The sequence below is a fragment of the Argiope bruennichi genome, chromosome 2 (genome assembly GCF_947563725.1).
Source record: "Argiope bruennichi chromosome 2, qqArgBrue1.1, whole genome shotgun sequence".
In the NCBI taxonomy this organism is placed as follows: Eukaryota; Metazoa; Arthropoda; class Arachnida; order Araneae; family Araneidae; genus Argiope; species Argiope bruennichi.
In genome coordinates this window covers 18,713,024-18,729,115 of record NC_079152.1, presented here as the reverse complement: position 1 = coordinate 18,729,115, position 16,092 = coordinate 18,713,024, and the positions used below count along the sequence as shown (strand labels likewise).

The following is a 16,092-nucleotide window of genomic DNA, read 5'->3' as shown; positions in this document are numbered from 1 at the left end:
TTTACGGACTTAATAGTGGAATCCGTAACAATATATATATATATACAGGATGTCCCATAAATATTGGTACAAATTTTAAGAGGAGGTAGGGTAAATCACAAGGATTGAGATTTGCATAGCAACGCGTGGGCGGAAACGCCATGGGAAAGTAGTACGACAGGTACAAGAAATGAAGAGACACAAGATTGAGATCATCTGAAATGTTTGTTGGTCAAAGATATTACAAGTGTAGTAGTACATGATATTGAAAATGTCACAAAAGATGTTCAAAGTTTCCACCATTGTTAGCGAGGCATGCGTTACACCGTCGGACCATAGACTGGCGAACTCTCTCAAATACACCCGGATTTTGTTGGATATCCGCAGCAGCACAGACGATTCTTGCAACCAGATCCATTTCTGAATTCACAGGTGTTGCGTACACGGCACTTTTCAGTGCACTCCAAAGAAAGAAATCGATGCTGTCAGGAGAGCGTGGTGGCTAGGGAACCGGTCCACCACGACCAATCCATCGGTGACCAAACACCTGATTCAAATGTTCACGAACTCATCAGCCATAATGGCCCTATCATGTTGAAACCACATATGGTGTCTGATATGTTGTGGCACAGGGTCAAGTAATGTTGGTAGAACCTCTTGCAAAAAGATGAGATATTGTGCAGATGTTAGTGGCTATGGCAACAAATAAGACGTCACCAACCACACCAGCCCTAACATTCATGTTGGGCAGCATGTGGTCTTATGCCATGGGGATTCTCGCCAGCCCATAAATGCGCATTGTGGTAGTTGAACATTCCATCTCGCATTAAGCACGCTTCATCCGTCATTAAAACGTAGGATGGGCAATTCGCATCTTGGCAACATTGATCGAGATACCACCGTGCAAAACGTTCACAAGGAGGATAATACGCGTGGAGCAGTAACTGTACGCTTTGCAGATGGTGTGAGTGTAAGCCTTCACGTTGCAAAACACGATGAAAACTACTCGAGATCCTCCAACGGCAGTAGCTACGGCTTATACACTGACACTCGGATTCCTTCTAACGGTATCCAACACATTTTCTTCCATCCTGGGAGTTAAAGTCACTCGTGCCCTCACAATGTCTGCGGCTGGCCTCACAATGTCCGGCGGCTCGGTGCATCTCTCTGTGAGTACCTTTTAACCACTCTTGCATTTCCTTCTGCCAATTCATAAATCAGGTGCATATCTGCCAGCTCCGTGTTCATAAAACGTTCCATACTCCTCTGCGGGCGAAAGCAGCTCAAATAACTGAGGGATTGCAGGTCTGCTTCCTTAAACGCTACCTAGCGCCGAATGAAGGCGTTTCGGACCACGGGTTGCTATGCAAATCTGAATCCTTGTGATGCACCCTACCTCCCCTTAAAGTTTGTCCCAATATTTATGGGACACCCTGTATATATATATATATATATATAATATAATGTCTATTCTGAAATATTATGTTGCTCATGAACTCTGGATAATAGAAAATAATTTAGAGAATAGGATTTTAGACAAATTTTAAAGAAGAAAAAATTTGTCTCAAAGAAGAAAAACTAACAGTCAAAGTGTTAAGTCTTTATCATTTAGAATGTAAGTAAGCAAGCAAAGATTAAAGCCAAACGATTTTTAAAATGTCTCCTAAATGCAAAGAAAAAAAAATGGCTAATGATTTTTTTGGATCTGAATTCCTCCGAAATTTTTTTTGATGTATGAATAAATTTTTTGATGTGTATACATACGCTTAATCCCTGCCTTCTTGCCTTTTCAATTTCGTTAAAAAATAAAAATGATTCGTATAAATAAAATTTCCATAGCTGTTTTCTTAAAGGTCTTTTAATTTTGGTTGCTTTCTGCATTGTTGCATGTCGTTCTTTGCTAACAAATTGTACTGTAGCATAATTTTGCAATGTATCACAGAGGGAAAAAATAAATGAAGTTTATATATATATATATATATATATATATATATATATATATATATATATATATATATATATATATATATATGTCGAGCTATTGTATTTCAGCGACAAGATTATGAGCTAAAATTGTACAGTACACTCCCGATTATCCGCGGAATTGGGTGGCGCGGCCGCCGCGGATAACAAAAATCGCGGATAATCCGAAAAAAGCTAAAAACGGGTATAGCAAAAAAGAAAACAGTCATTCCAACTTTGAAAATACGTTTTATGTACAATAAAACGTAAAATAAACAGCAGGAAATGTTATGTTTAATTAACGATTAATATTTTAGTATATCACTCAAAACTAACCTAAAATGCATTTTGTTCATGAAAACAGAAAAGTGCTTTGTACTTACGAGAGGCATCAAGGATACATTGAAAAATTAATACATATGTACTGTTTTAATACTGTAATGTATTATGTAATTACAAAAGCATAACTGTAAAACTGCACCTTTTTTAAAAAAATCATTAAAAAAAAAAAAAAAAAAACTTTGTGCAGCAGGCGCGGATAACCCGCCCGCGGATAATCGGGAGTCTACTGTATATTGAAAAAAAAAACATAAAAAAATGGGCAAATGTTCTTGCAGGATGTGATTGAAAGTTATAAAAAAATTCTGATAAAATAAATTTTATTACTCTAAAAAAGTTGAATACTTAACAACTAATGTTATCTATAATATAAAATTCCAGAGATATTTATAATGCTGGATGGAGTTAAAAATATCCCTACTGTTTTACCTCCCCCTGTTTTGCGTCATTTTCGATATCCCAAATTTGGTATCAAAAATATGTCAAATTCCAATTTTTGTTTCGGCAACAAGTAACTCAGGCATTTGGTAACCATTTGGCTGAAATATTAATTTAGTTAGAAGGTATGAAAACTACTAATACACCTCCAATGTACATGTATATTCATTACATTACAAATAAAATCTTAAAATAAATATTTTATCATTAAAATAATAATCATAAAAAGAAAAAATCTAATATATGCAAGTTATTAAAATACTTTTTTAATCAGGAATTTCACTTTCAGCTTAAGCAGCAGTGAAAGTGAAATTTTTTTAACCAAAAGATTAAACGTTTGATAAGCAAGTAGCATTCGACCGTCTGAGTTAATTATTTGTAATCTCTTTTACCTGGTTTTTAAAGCTATTTTGTAGCCTCATTAATTTACTAATCGAAGCGTTGAATTAAATGCCGCTACGAAAAAGTTCAATAAGGCAATTAAAACGTTCGTACGGTATGTTTTTATTAGACTATTGCCATTCAACAATAAGTAATAAGAATATTTCTGGCTTTAGAATTTTATAAATATTGATGTTTAAATTGAATTATTCATCGGTGTTTCCATTAAACCTACGATCTCATCACTAATTTTTATAAATGAAATGAAAATTTAATGTGGAACTGTAAACTTCATATCTTTTTACATTGGATATACTTTTGCAAAGGTAATAAAAGCGATTTTAAGAGCTGAGTATTGCAGTTTTTTACTATTTTATGCTGATTCATTATATTCATCTCTTCGCGGACCACTTGAAGGTTATTAATTTTTCCAGATTTTTTTTTCATTTAATACTGCCTTTTTCTGTTAGTTTATCTCTATTTATTTCAATCCGATTTTAACGACTAGTTTTTATTTGAGTTTTCCTGAATATTATATATAAAGAAAATCCTACAATAAAAAAACAGAAGATTAGCTTGCGAGAGAGAATTGCATGATAGAGCGCTAGACTAAGCCAAGACACATTAAATCAGATCTCAAATATTGATAAAACGATAACAGCCGTCTCGTCGGGCAGTCTTTTAGTAATAAAAAAATGAAGAGAAATTTTTAAAATCAATCACAATTAATCATTTTTCTTATCTTTTTCAGTTATTTATACCTCGTTAGGGACGGAAATTATCAATAATTTTATTAATTTTTTTTTCTTGTCTCATTTCTCACCATTTCGCAATTTTTCTGTCGTGGAGTGGCAGGAAAATTTTTATTTATTTTATTATTCATTTTTTGAAAACCATATTGAATTAAAATGAATATCACAAGAAAAAAATTCTTAAATATGCTGAAAAATTAAAATCAGTATAAATATGATTAAAAGTTCGATTCGTTTAGAAGACTTCTTTATAATAACGATTTGAATTTTAATGATTTTGTTTTGAACTCCGAAAATTTTAATGAAATCCTGTTTTACTCATTATTAAAAATTTTAAATTTTAGAACTATTTTTTTTAGTAATATATACAACTTAACAAAAATTCATAAAATATTTTAAGAGCAAAAGTTTTTTTAAAAATCAATAATAATAATAATAAAAAGAAGTTATAAAAAGTAAACTTCTAAAAAAACTAATCATATAACTCTTTATAAAAGTAAATTCTTTCTCTTAATGAAAAGTAAATAAAGAAGTTCTTTGTACATTTTAAAGAAATCTAATCATATTAGTAATTATCAGGATATTTTGATCAATTAGTATTTAATAGATACTCTATAGCTCTCACATCAGCTTTTAAATTTTTGAGCATAGAATTCATTATTTCTTTTTATTTTATTTACTTATTTGCTAATTCTATATCTATATTTCTTCTTTGATTGCAATTTTTAATTCGCTTTTTATATTAACGTTATGCCTTCGTATTATAACTTCTAGTTCTATCCAGATATGTTATACTGGGTTTAAAGCTGGCATAGATAGATTTAAGGGCATAGATAAACATCGATAAGTCACTAGACATCAAAGATAAATATCGCTAAGACGCCAGAGATAAAAACAAAGCTTAATCCAATAGCCAAATTAATTATTTTAACCCTTTGTAAGGCCATGGGAAGTATGCTTCCCACCAAATTCATCTATCGTTGGGTGAAGTTACGTAGATTGGCTTAAGTTCTGACAAATTTTTCAATAAGATAGAAACTTAAATGTTACAGTTCCTTGTCTCGCACAAAATGGCATGTCTTGATTTGTTACTTAATTATTAATTAACACAATAAATTAATTAATCAAATTAAATGTATCTGATAAGTTAAATGAATCACTTTCCATTAGCCAGTCTCATTCCAAAAAATATTTTACTATACTATGAATAGAAAAAAATGGCCTTTTAAAGGGTTAAATTGTTTTTGAAAACATCTAAATAAAGATCTTGATCCATTATTCAATTAAGAAATACTGAATTACCTTGTGTTAATGCTGACGTACTCCCCTAAACAAGAGCACCTCCATTGCCATGCTTCACTGTTCCAATTAAGTTTTAGGATTAAACTCCTCGTTTCTTCTTCTACGTATAGTTAATTATACGCCTATTGAAAATTAAATTTTTAAAATTGCTTTCATCTGCAAATAAAACATGATTCCAATACATTTCCAGCTTATTTATCATTGATTCCCCGAAGAAAGTTTCTATTCCTTTCAAAAACAAAAGTAGTTCTCCGAGTTGAACGTCCATATAATCCAGTTGATCTGAGTACACGACAGATAACTACAACTGAAATTAAAGAAAGCATTTCGGTAAACTCTGTAGAAATTTTTTAAAGCATTAAAACCTGGATTATCTATTTTTTAAACAGTAAATCTAATATTATATTGTTAGATGATGCTTTCTCACCTAACTTTCAATTCTATTTTCTTCTTTATTACATTTTATCACGTATGGTAATATAGAAAGAGATAAATTTACTAATTTAGCGACATGCTGAATAGATTTATCACTATTAAGAGGAAAAAATAATAACTTCTGGAGAGCTGTTTATTATTTTCTTAAAAACAATGAGCCTTTTAAATTTATAAATGAAACACAGGAAAATAAGCAAGTAAATATTAATGCCAAATAATTTTTAAAATGTCACCAAAATGTAAAAAGAAAAGAAAAGTGTCAGACGATAATTTTAGCTATGAATTCAGGTGAAAATTTTTCAATGTATCAATCATTTTTGTGACTCATTTTATTTTTGACATCTCAATTTTATATTTTATTTAAAATAAAAAAAAAAATCGATTTTTTTTTTTATATATTAAGTCACATGGAGCTTATCTGAAAAAATGAAGAATTTTATATTTGAATTTAATTTCAGGTTACAACATTTTTCTTCACTTTTTAGAAGAGTACAAACAGTTTAGAGAGCCACTGTATATGTTTCTAAATAGACAGCTGATTTGAGTACATGCCGAATAGTTTCAGGTGATATTAAAGCAGAAAACAGTTTAGCCAACTCTGCAAAAATCATTGCAACACTTCCACGTGGATTTGTTTCAAATTTTTTAATTATAAATTTCTTATTACTTTGAGTTAACTTTGCTAGACTACCTTTTCTTACCTTGTTTCGATTCATTTTTTTCTTCTTTAAAGTGTTTTATTAAAGAATTGCAAAATAAAATAAACTGACTAATTTAACAATATGCCAAATTGATATTTATTGTTACTATGATGAAAAATAATAATTTTTCGTAGGCTGTTTGCTGTTTCCTTATGATTAAAAGTCACTTTAAAATAATAAACAAAACATAGATAAGTAATCAAGCAAGGATTTAAAATATTATTGAGCCGGCGTCCTGGAATAAGGGCAGCGCATCTTCCCCCTGATCTGGGCGTTCCGGGCTCGAGTCCCGGTTTGGGCATGGTTGTTCATCTGTTTTATCTGCGTGGGGTGTGAATGTGCCCCCCCCTGTAAAAAAGGGATTGTGTAAGCGAATGTGACAAAATGAATAGCTAAGACGTACTCTTGGCCCTAGTTGGCGCTACTAAAACAAGAGACGCTCTCTTGGCTTAAGATCGCACTCTATGTCAGCGGGCTTATCCATGACAAGGGCCATTAGAAACAACCACAACAAATATTATTGAAATGCAAAAAAAGTGATTAACGATGATATTAGTTATGAATCCATAGGAAAATTTTTCGGTGTGCGAACACTTTTGTGATACATTATATCTCTGCATTCTTGCATTTTCATTAAAAAATTAATTATTTTCTGCTCCTTCTTTCTTATTTTTTTTCTTCCACCTTATTTTTCTTATTCTTATTTTTTCTTCTTATCCTTATTTTTATTCTTCTTATTTATTTATTTTTCTTATTTTTATTTAATTCTTATTCTATTTTTTTCTTATATTTTTTTTCTAAATTCTTATTTTATTTTTTCTTATTCTTACTTAATTATTATTCTATTTTTTCTTACTTTTATTTTTGATTTTGCCATTGTTCTTTAAACGAAATGGAAGTAAGAACACATATTATTAATATGCCTTAAAAAAAACAAAAAATTACTATCATCATAAAAGATATTTTATTCGCTCTTTAAAAATTCTAGCTTTTTTTTATTTTTTACTTTCTAATATGTAAAGTATAAGAAGAGAAAGTATTGTAACCGTCAACACTTCCGAAATCGAGATTTTGATAGATCTCCATGTTTTAGAATTCACCGAATTTGAAAAACACATATTTGGAATTCTGTCTGTCAATCTACGAATATGGTAATAGAAAAATGTTTTAAACAAGACGGATAAAATTTTTATATATTCTTTACACCAAACTTATAGATTTCTATGACATTTTAAACGAAATCCGTATGTAATTAGGTCTGTCTGTAAATTTTATGTGTAGTTTGTGTCAAATTTGATTTCAAGCAATTCGGTTTTCTGGTACTTATATACTCACTGCATCTTGAAAATTAATTGCTGAAGATCGCATATTAAAAGACTTTAGCGCAATTATTACTCTTAAATGGCATGTTTGTAATACACAAGTACACTTATTAAAGAGAATGCGAGAAAGTTTCTAAGTGACTACTCAAGCTCTTTTTTTTTTTTTTCAAAGTTAAAGTGTAAAATTATTGAATGCACAAATAACTGAAAATGATAAATTCGTTTCCACGTTATAATTAAACTTTCTATATTTTACCAATACTTCTGAAAAACCATATGACAAACTTTTAATCTTAGAGTCCACATCAGTAATTTTCTTTAAAAATGGCTTCACAGAAATTCAATACCTTTCATATAAGGCGCTTCATTTGCCCTGCAAATTTTTTGGCTCGTTAGCATGAAATCGTCTGCCCGTCTATATTTCCTCGTGGCAACAACGGCCAAACCGATCGATGGCGGATTCTGCGTCTTCCACTGCCGACCTTAGTTACCAAACGGCAAGTCCCCAGAACGTTCGTCGGAGGTCATTCAACAACACAGAGGTAAGTTTCTTCTTTACGGGCACATGCACACATTTATAAACAAAATGGGAAAATAATGAAAAGAATATCACATAACATTTCAAATATGGAATTTTTTGAGGGTTTTATTTATATTAATTCAAAATAATATGCATAAGTTTAGATATCAATTAGAAAATGCAGGAATAAATTTTATTTTGACATTCGTTTCGTAAACGAAAAACCGATAGTATCCGTTAATATTAGTAGAATTCTTTTTGAGAAGATTCTTTTTATTTTTTATTTAATGAAAGCGATTTTTCTAGAAATTTATTATTCTTTTTTCATTATATACCAACTTTGTACTTTGATAATATTCTTAGTTCTAGTAACATACAAATAAAAACAGCATTTACAACAATTTGATGGTGTTCATTAGCAATTTTTGTATTACTGTTTATCTTACTATGTTTAATATATTGTTACCGTTAATTTAATAAGTTAAGAAATTATTCTTCATTCACTTAATCATATAAAGTTTTGGAAAGTCGAAATTTTAAAGAATTAAGTTAAATTTTCAATTAATATTTCGTACACTTTACTTTTTAAGGACGTTATTTTATAAGTAATATTTTTTGTTCTGAAAATAACATTTCGGAATTTGAAATAATTTTTTTATTTTCGAAATTTGTTTTATATTAAATTCTTTTGATTTGACGAGAGTGTAAGATTTCAAATTCCATTTCATAGAATTAAAGCGCAATTTATTTTCTAAGAAATTCAAAAAAAAATTTCGTAGGTTTGTTTTATATTAAATTCAGGAGATTTGACAAGTTTAGATTTCAAATTCCATTTCATAAAACTAAGGCGCAATTTATTTTCTAAGAAATTAAATTTATGGTAAAATAATTATTGTTTTATGTTTTCCGATGGTTTTGCAAGTAATTGATGTTCTAAATTATCCTTAGTCTTAAAATTCAATAACGAAATATTTTGATTAATTCGGGATTTGGAACCATTAACGAATATTTTGATAATATTCAGGATTTGAAAACATTTTTTTTTATTTTCTTAATTTTTTATATTAAATTCAGGAGATTTGACAAGAGCTTCAGATTTCAAATTCCATTTCATAAAATTAAAGCACAATTTATTTTTTAAGAAATTAAATTTATGGTAAAACAATTATTCGATGGTTTTGCAAGTAAATGATGTTCTAAATTATTCTTTGTCTGAAAATACCGAGCTTCATAATGAAATATTTTGATAATTTAACAGCTTATTCATAAATATGAGTAAATAAATAATTTTTTTTGTAAAGAATCGGCATTTTTTTTTTTTTTTTTTGTAAATTTTCTATTTAGTATTGTAGTGAACGAAAGTGAAAAGTATTTTCCACTTTTATTACATTTTTTAAAGTTGCATATTCATGTAACTTTTTATGAAAATCCATCTTTTATTTTTATCCCTTAATTTTATGCAGTCTTAATCATTTTATCTGAAATTACTATTTTATTATGGTGAATCTTTTATGTATATTTAATTTATTAATTTTTTTTTAAATTTGCGTGAAATCTACTCTTTTATAAATAATAAAATCTAATGTGCATCTGTGTATGACTACTTGCTCCTTTACGTTTTGATACAAAAGTCAGCTTAAATATATTTTGGATATGATATATATATAATTTTTTCCAAATATGCAATTAACTAAAAAATTCACAAAAATTTTTGGGGAGTAAATATTATTAATACAAGAAATGTTTTTATATCTTCCTATAATTTAAAATTCATCCTCTCAATAATACTACAGTAGTTTCAAGCAATCTTTTGGGCAATTGTTGCAATTTTTAAACATAATTTATGCCAATATTAAATTTTTGATTAAACATTTTTCTTTCGTGTTAAAAATCGGAATCAAGATAACTTTTATAAATTTTTCTGAAATTAATTTCAAAAATTCTTTAAATCTCATTTTAATTTGCAATGAACAGATGCAAAAAGTAATTCTTCGTCTGCTCGATTTTATAATTAAAAATAAATTTGTGTTATTTGCTTCACAGCGTTGAATCCCTATTTAATTTTGAACTCTTTTTGATGTTTATTGTAGAATCGGAAAGTTGTATTTCTTCTAACTGCGCAGTATTTGCAATTCACTTTTAACTTGAAGCATAATTTTTCATTACGTTAGAATGAAGACGATTCATATGACTTCACAGTCACACGCAAAAGTAATTTTACGTCATCTAAAATCTCACCACAAGGTCTTAATTTTTTTTTTCTGCTGCAAGATGCTGAACAGATTTTAAAATTAAAACTCTGTGTCCCATCTAGCTCTTATATATAAGCATAAATTCATTTTATTAAAAAATATTTTAAGATAAGTTACTTTCAATAAATATAAATAATATTTAATTAAAAAAAATTCCGAAATGATTAAAGGAAATCATTTGTCAAGTGCATTATTTGAATGAAACATTATTTCAATTCTGATTAAAAATACTAGTGCAGAAACATTTTTATTCTTTAGTAAAGTGGCAACAAAAATATAATCCGATATTCAATTAAAAGTTTCATACCTTTAGTATTAAAGTTCTGAATTTTCAATAGATCGAATTTAACTCTTTTACATAAAATAAATCAATTACCATGAAATCTATAAATATCAATCGATATTTTAAAAGCAACAGCGAATTCAGAATTTTCATATTTTGTTATATTTATTATTTTAATTTTAATAATATACACAATTTGTCTTCATTTTTAAATGTGTCATTCCATTGATGGTTTCAATTAAATTTCTAGTATTTGACAGATAAAATAATATTTAATAGAACACAGAACATTCAAAAGTTCATTATTGTTTGTATATCTATTATTACAGTATATTGTGATTTAAATTTCTTTGGCTATATATATGAAATAAATAGCAAACTTTTGTTGAGATATCAACAGTTTTATATGCGAAAAAATGCAATGCTTTAAAAGTATCAAATTTGATATAGGATTTTGAGACTACGAGGGTATTTCTGAATCAAATTTTTGACCCAGTCGTGTGAAAAAAACGTATCTAAAACACAAATTCGATTTTTTATACTAATATCGTTTACTAGGGATTCATCGCCAAAGATCACAGGATAGATTCAGTAAAAATGCCAAATTCACGCCAAAAGTTAATATTTCCTGACTATTATACGCCAATGCTATATAAGGCGTTCTCTGGCACAACAAATTTATTAGAGTATGCGAGAAAGTTTTGCGGAGACCATTACCGCTGGTTTAAAACAATTTCTTTGCGAGATTGGCATTTGGCATCCTACATGTCTAATCGTTACATGCATCCCCGAACAGTTTTCATTTCTCGATATACAATTATCTAGATATTTACAGAATGCCGGTATTCATGCATTGACGATGATATTTATTATAATGGATCAGTCTGATTATCCTTGGTCGCACGGACAGCATCTAATTTGTCCATTTCACAACCATGTAAAACGCTCTTCATGTGTATCTTCAATTTATTCACTCGCTTGAAAAGGAATTCTATAATAAATTTCAATGAAATAAAAGCACAAGAATCAATTTTGTAAGATTTAAATAGTCATATTTAGACCATGCATGTGGTTATTAAACGCTTCACAGTGTCTAGCATGAAATGGATTAAAGTAAGCATATTGTCTGGGAGACCAAGGAAAATCACATATTATATACGCAGAATTTCTTTACTATTGTGATAAAAAATTTTGCTTCTCGTATATGTAGCATACAAAAAGAAAGCATCGTAATTGTCAAAAAATCCGCACTCGAGATTTAGACAAAACTCAAAAATAGCAAATCGGGTGGAGTTCGCACGTTAGATGCTTTATGCCACACAGGAAGATGCATACTTTTCTGCTCGAGTTTTATTCTCAGATGAAGCCTGCTTTAAGAGTAATTAAATCTAATTAAAAATTCGAAAAAAGGAACCCCAGGTGCACATTCCCGACCTCCAAGGTATACACGTACCAAATTTGGTAGCTGTAGGTCAAATGGTCTGACCTGTAGAGCGCCAACACACACACACACACATTGAGCTTTATTATAAGTATAGATTTAATAAATGAAGTATTCTAAAAACCGATTCTTTATTATTCAGAATTAACTTATTAATCGTAAAATATTTTTTTTTAAAAATTACAGAATCATTTATACAATGAATCATTATATTTTTTCGATAAAATTTATTGAATATTTATTTATATTTATCTAAAATAAAAATACGGTTAAGTTAAACTTTAAGATAAACATATGTGATATTAAATATAAGAAAAAGAATGGATAAATTAAAAGTATCTTAATTATTAAAATAATACTTAAATTAATTTTAAAAAAGCAAATAATATAACTATTATAAAACGAATAAAAAAAAGTTAAAACCATTGCAAATAATAAAAATTATATTGCGTTAAAACCTAATGATTGACAAGTCAAAATTTACAATTACGTATACCTGATATTTTCAGAGAGCTCCCAAAAAATTCAGTGCCGCAGACTCCTTACAAAAGTAATCAGTGTCTGGTGCTAATTTCAGAAATTTTTTTTCTGTAATCTCTATTTGGAGACAACTTATAAAAGCATATATTTAAATATCTCATATATGATAACCTTTGCTGTTAATCAAAGCATTCGTAAAATTTGATGTATATATCCCCCTTTGTTAAATATTAAATAAACTATGAATATAACAGCATGCGATCTCTTAATTATTTGGATCAATTGAAAGCTAGGATCACGCTGAAGAATCTCAAAATCTTCAGAGGCTTCGATGGCATGATGGTGGGGTTTCGGGATCGGCGGGTTTTAGGTTCGAGACCCAATTCCATTGATGAACCGCCGTGTAAGCGGATCTGGTGCACATTAAATCTGTCGGGACAAATATCCTCCCGTTGGAAGTTTAGAAGAGGGGAACCAGCTCAGGTATCATCCTCGTCATCCGACCGCGACTACAAATTATGCAGTCCGTCCAAAATAGCCGTTTGGAGGATGGGAACTAGCTCAGGTATGGTCCTCATCAACTGATCGCGGTTCAAAATTATAAGGTTCGTCCCAAAATAGCCTTAATGTGGCTTTAGAACCGAACATTAATATAATTAAACTAAGCTCAGATTTTTGATTGGAAGGTTGTGGATTCGAGACCAGATTCTTTGAATAGTCGCTGTATGCATTGGCATGAAATACGTTTCCAAACCTACACTTGCGGCGTTTATCTCAAATTGCATCATTTCTATCTCTTTTTTTTAAATATGTAATTTAGTTATGTTAACGTCCTAGTAGCATGAGGTCCATTTTGGGATAGACTTCATACTTTTAAGTTGTGGTCAAATGATTGCACAAGAATCGGCTCCCCTTCTCCAAATGTCTAGCCATACGTGTTCTTATACCTTACACTCAAGAAAATTTGATGCAATCCATTATTGACCCCGTCTGCTAACTCCAAAGCTGATAGAAATTACTTTTATTGTGTTATAGAAGTATGGACAATACAGCAATGGAGCAGGCATCGCCCTGGTCTCCTACTAAGGTTTAAATTTACAAGTGTCGTCACAATATAACTTTCGAGTATCTCCAATAATACGTGGCGTTTATTTAGTTTAGTTATACTAACGTCCCACTTTAAAGCAACATTAGCGCTATTTTGGGACGGATCTCGTAATTTTGAACCCCGGTCAGATGACGAGGACGACACTTGAGCAGACACCTCCCCTCACCAAGCTTCCACACCACACCAGAGGGAGAACGGTTTGCTCGGGCGGATTTAAAGTACCCCAGACTTGCTTACACGACAGTTTTTCTATGTAATCGGGTCTAGAACTTGAAACCCTTTGGTCCCGAAGCCGAGACCTTATCACCAGGTCACAACGGGCTCATGGTGTTAAAGAAATACGTTAAATAGGGCGAATTCTATTGAACTGTATATTTTGTATCATTCAGATATTTGTTTCAGTGTTCTTAAAATAATAATTTCTTGCCATTTTTTTTTCAGAGTTAAAAATTGTTGTGCAAGTGCTCTCAACAATCTGGCTGGATTAGAAGAAATTATAAGAGCATCTGATCTCAGTAACTGCAGCAAGGTAATCAGTCATTATTATTTTAAATTATTTCACTGTAACCTAGACTTTTACCTTTTACATTCCGAAAAGTTTTTAAATGCATAATTATACATTTATGAACATAAGAAATCGTTTTAGAGCTCAGGTAACTTAAAAATGTAGGTGTGGGTTTATTAAAATTTCTAAAAATTAATCAAAAGTTTTTTGCTTCTATGTAGCTTTTACAATAATCAACAGAAGATGTGTAGGTATAGATAGACAGCTAACATTATCTTGGATTTACAGATTCAGAAATTTAGTTTAGTTTAGTTATATTAACGTCCCGTTTAAAGCAACACTAGGGCTATTTTGGGATGGACCTCGCAATTTTGAACCCCGGTCAGATGACGAGGAAAACACCTGAGCTGGCACTCCCCTCTCCATACCGCACCACACCAACGGGAGGGCGTTTGGCCCTGACGGATTTGCAACAGACCCCCTTACACGGCGGTTCTTCGGTGGAATGGGGTCTTGAACCTGAAACCCTGCGGCTCCCAAAGCGAGACCTTACCACCAGGCCACCACGGCCCATAGATTCAGTAATGAAAAAGCTGTAGTAAGAATTTCATGTACGCTGGCAAAGTGCTTATGAAATAAAATGAATATCATTTGCAGTGCACTTTAAATGGTAATGTATAGTAACATTAAAAATTTTATTTTCTTATAATAGAATCTTGATCAAATCAATCAAATCAAAAATAATCACTAAAATTGATTTTAAACAAATAGTGGTTCATTAACTGAGAAAAATACATCGCTACTAATAATAAAGAGGGGTATGTATATTTAAATGTATATTTTGGCACTCACCAAGTTAGACTGGTTGATATATAACTAGAAATTTGGTATACATATATTTTGGAAAAAATGTGCACCTCGAAGAGGTTTTTCGAAATTTTAATTAATTAAAATTTAAGCGTTATATTGACATATTTCCACAACAACATCAGAAAATATTACAGCAAAAAATAATTTTTATGTCATCTTAAAATTTCAAATTTTTTAAAAATTGATATTAGTTTGTGTTCGGGAAAATTTTGACAGAATTTTGGCAATTTTTTTTCAAATTTTCCTTTTTCTGTCTAATTTCTGTCATTTCACATTACATTTTTGCCCAGAAATTAAAACCATTTTCATTGTTTCATCAAATATTTAACCACTTAATTTTCTTCCATTGTTGAAAGTTTAAGAAGAAGGATACTGTTTAATATTTGTGTATTTTATAAGGCGGATAAAAAAATGAAGCTACAGTATCATGAAATTTAGATAATGATGTACTGGGAAATTACATTTTTAATACAGCTTTGACGTCATGGGACTAGTTTCCATTAGAAAGGTTCGTATGCATATTAAACAGAGCATATGTAATACAATTTAAAAACCAGGACTTTAATAATCATCAACATGAAGTTATATTTAAATGATTTAGCTTAAATTAAATATAATCAATATTCCAGCCGAACCAAGTGGTCACTAAAGGCGACTAGTTAAATACTAAAAATTGTAGACTTCAACTTATTGCTAAAATCCAGCATTAAAAAATGCAAATAAAATGTGAAATTTACGATACCAAAACTGATTTTTATACATGCTTATCTTTATTCCTATCCCGATAAGTCAGTCAATTTAAATATTAAAAAACTCTGTCTTAGTTTGCCAACTCCAAAACAGAAATTGAAATTTTGTATCCAGTAATGATGCAGATTAAAAGAGAGCGGATATTTTTATCTCTGCCTTGCGTTACAGACGGCAGCAGACAATTATATATGATGATTAACTAAAAAAAAGTGTGGAAATGATGCTTCCCTCAGAATCGTACTTTAGACCTCGACGTGTGAGTACGAAGTGTT

General features: G+C 30.1%; 1 protein-coding gene across 1 annotated transcript in view; it reads left to right on the top strand.

The window, feature by feature from the left end:
* The first annotated feature begins 838 nt into the window (after positions 1-838).
* LOC129959040 (death-associated protein kinase 1-like) overlaps positions 839-16,092 on the top strand; it is a 62,500-nt gene continuing 47,246 nt past the window's right edge. The window contains exons 1-3 of the mRNA XM_056071821.1: positions 839-949; positions 8,008-8,153; positions 14,137-14,224. Of these exons, the coding sequence (XP_055927796.1) occupies positions 839-949; positions 8,008-8,153; positions 14,137-14,224 (345 nt within the window). The remainder of the gene's footprint in view (positions 950-8,007; positions 8,154-14,136; positions 14,225-16,092) is intronic.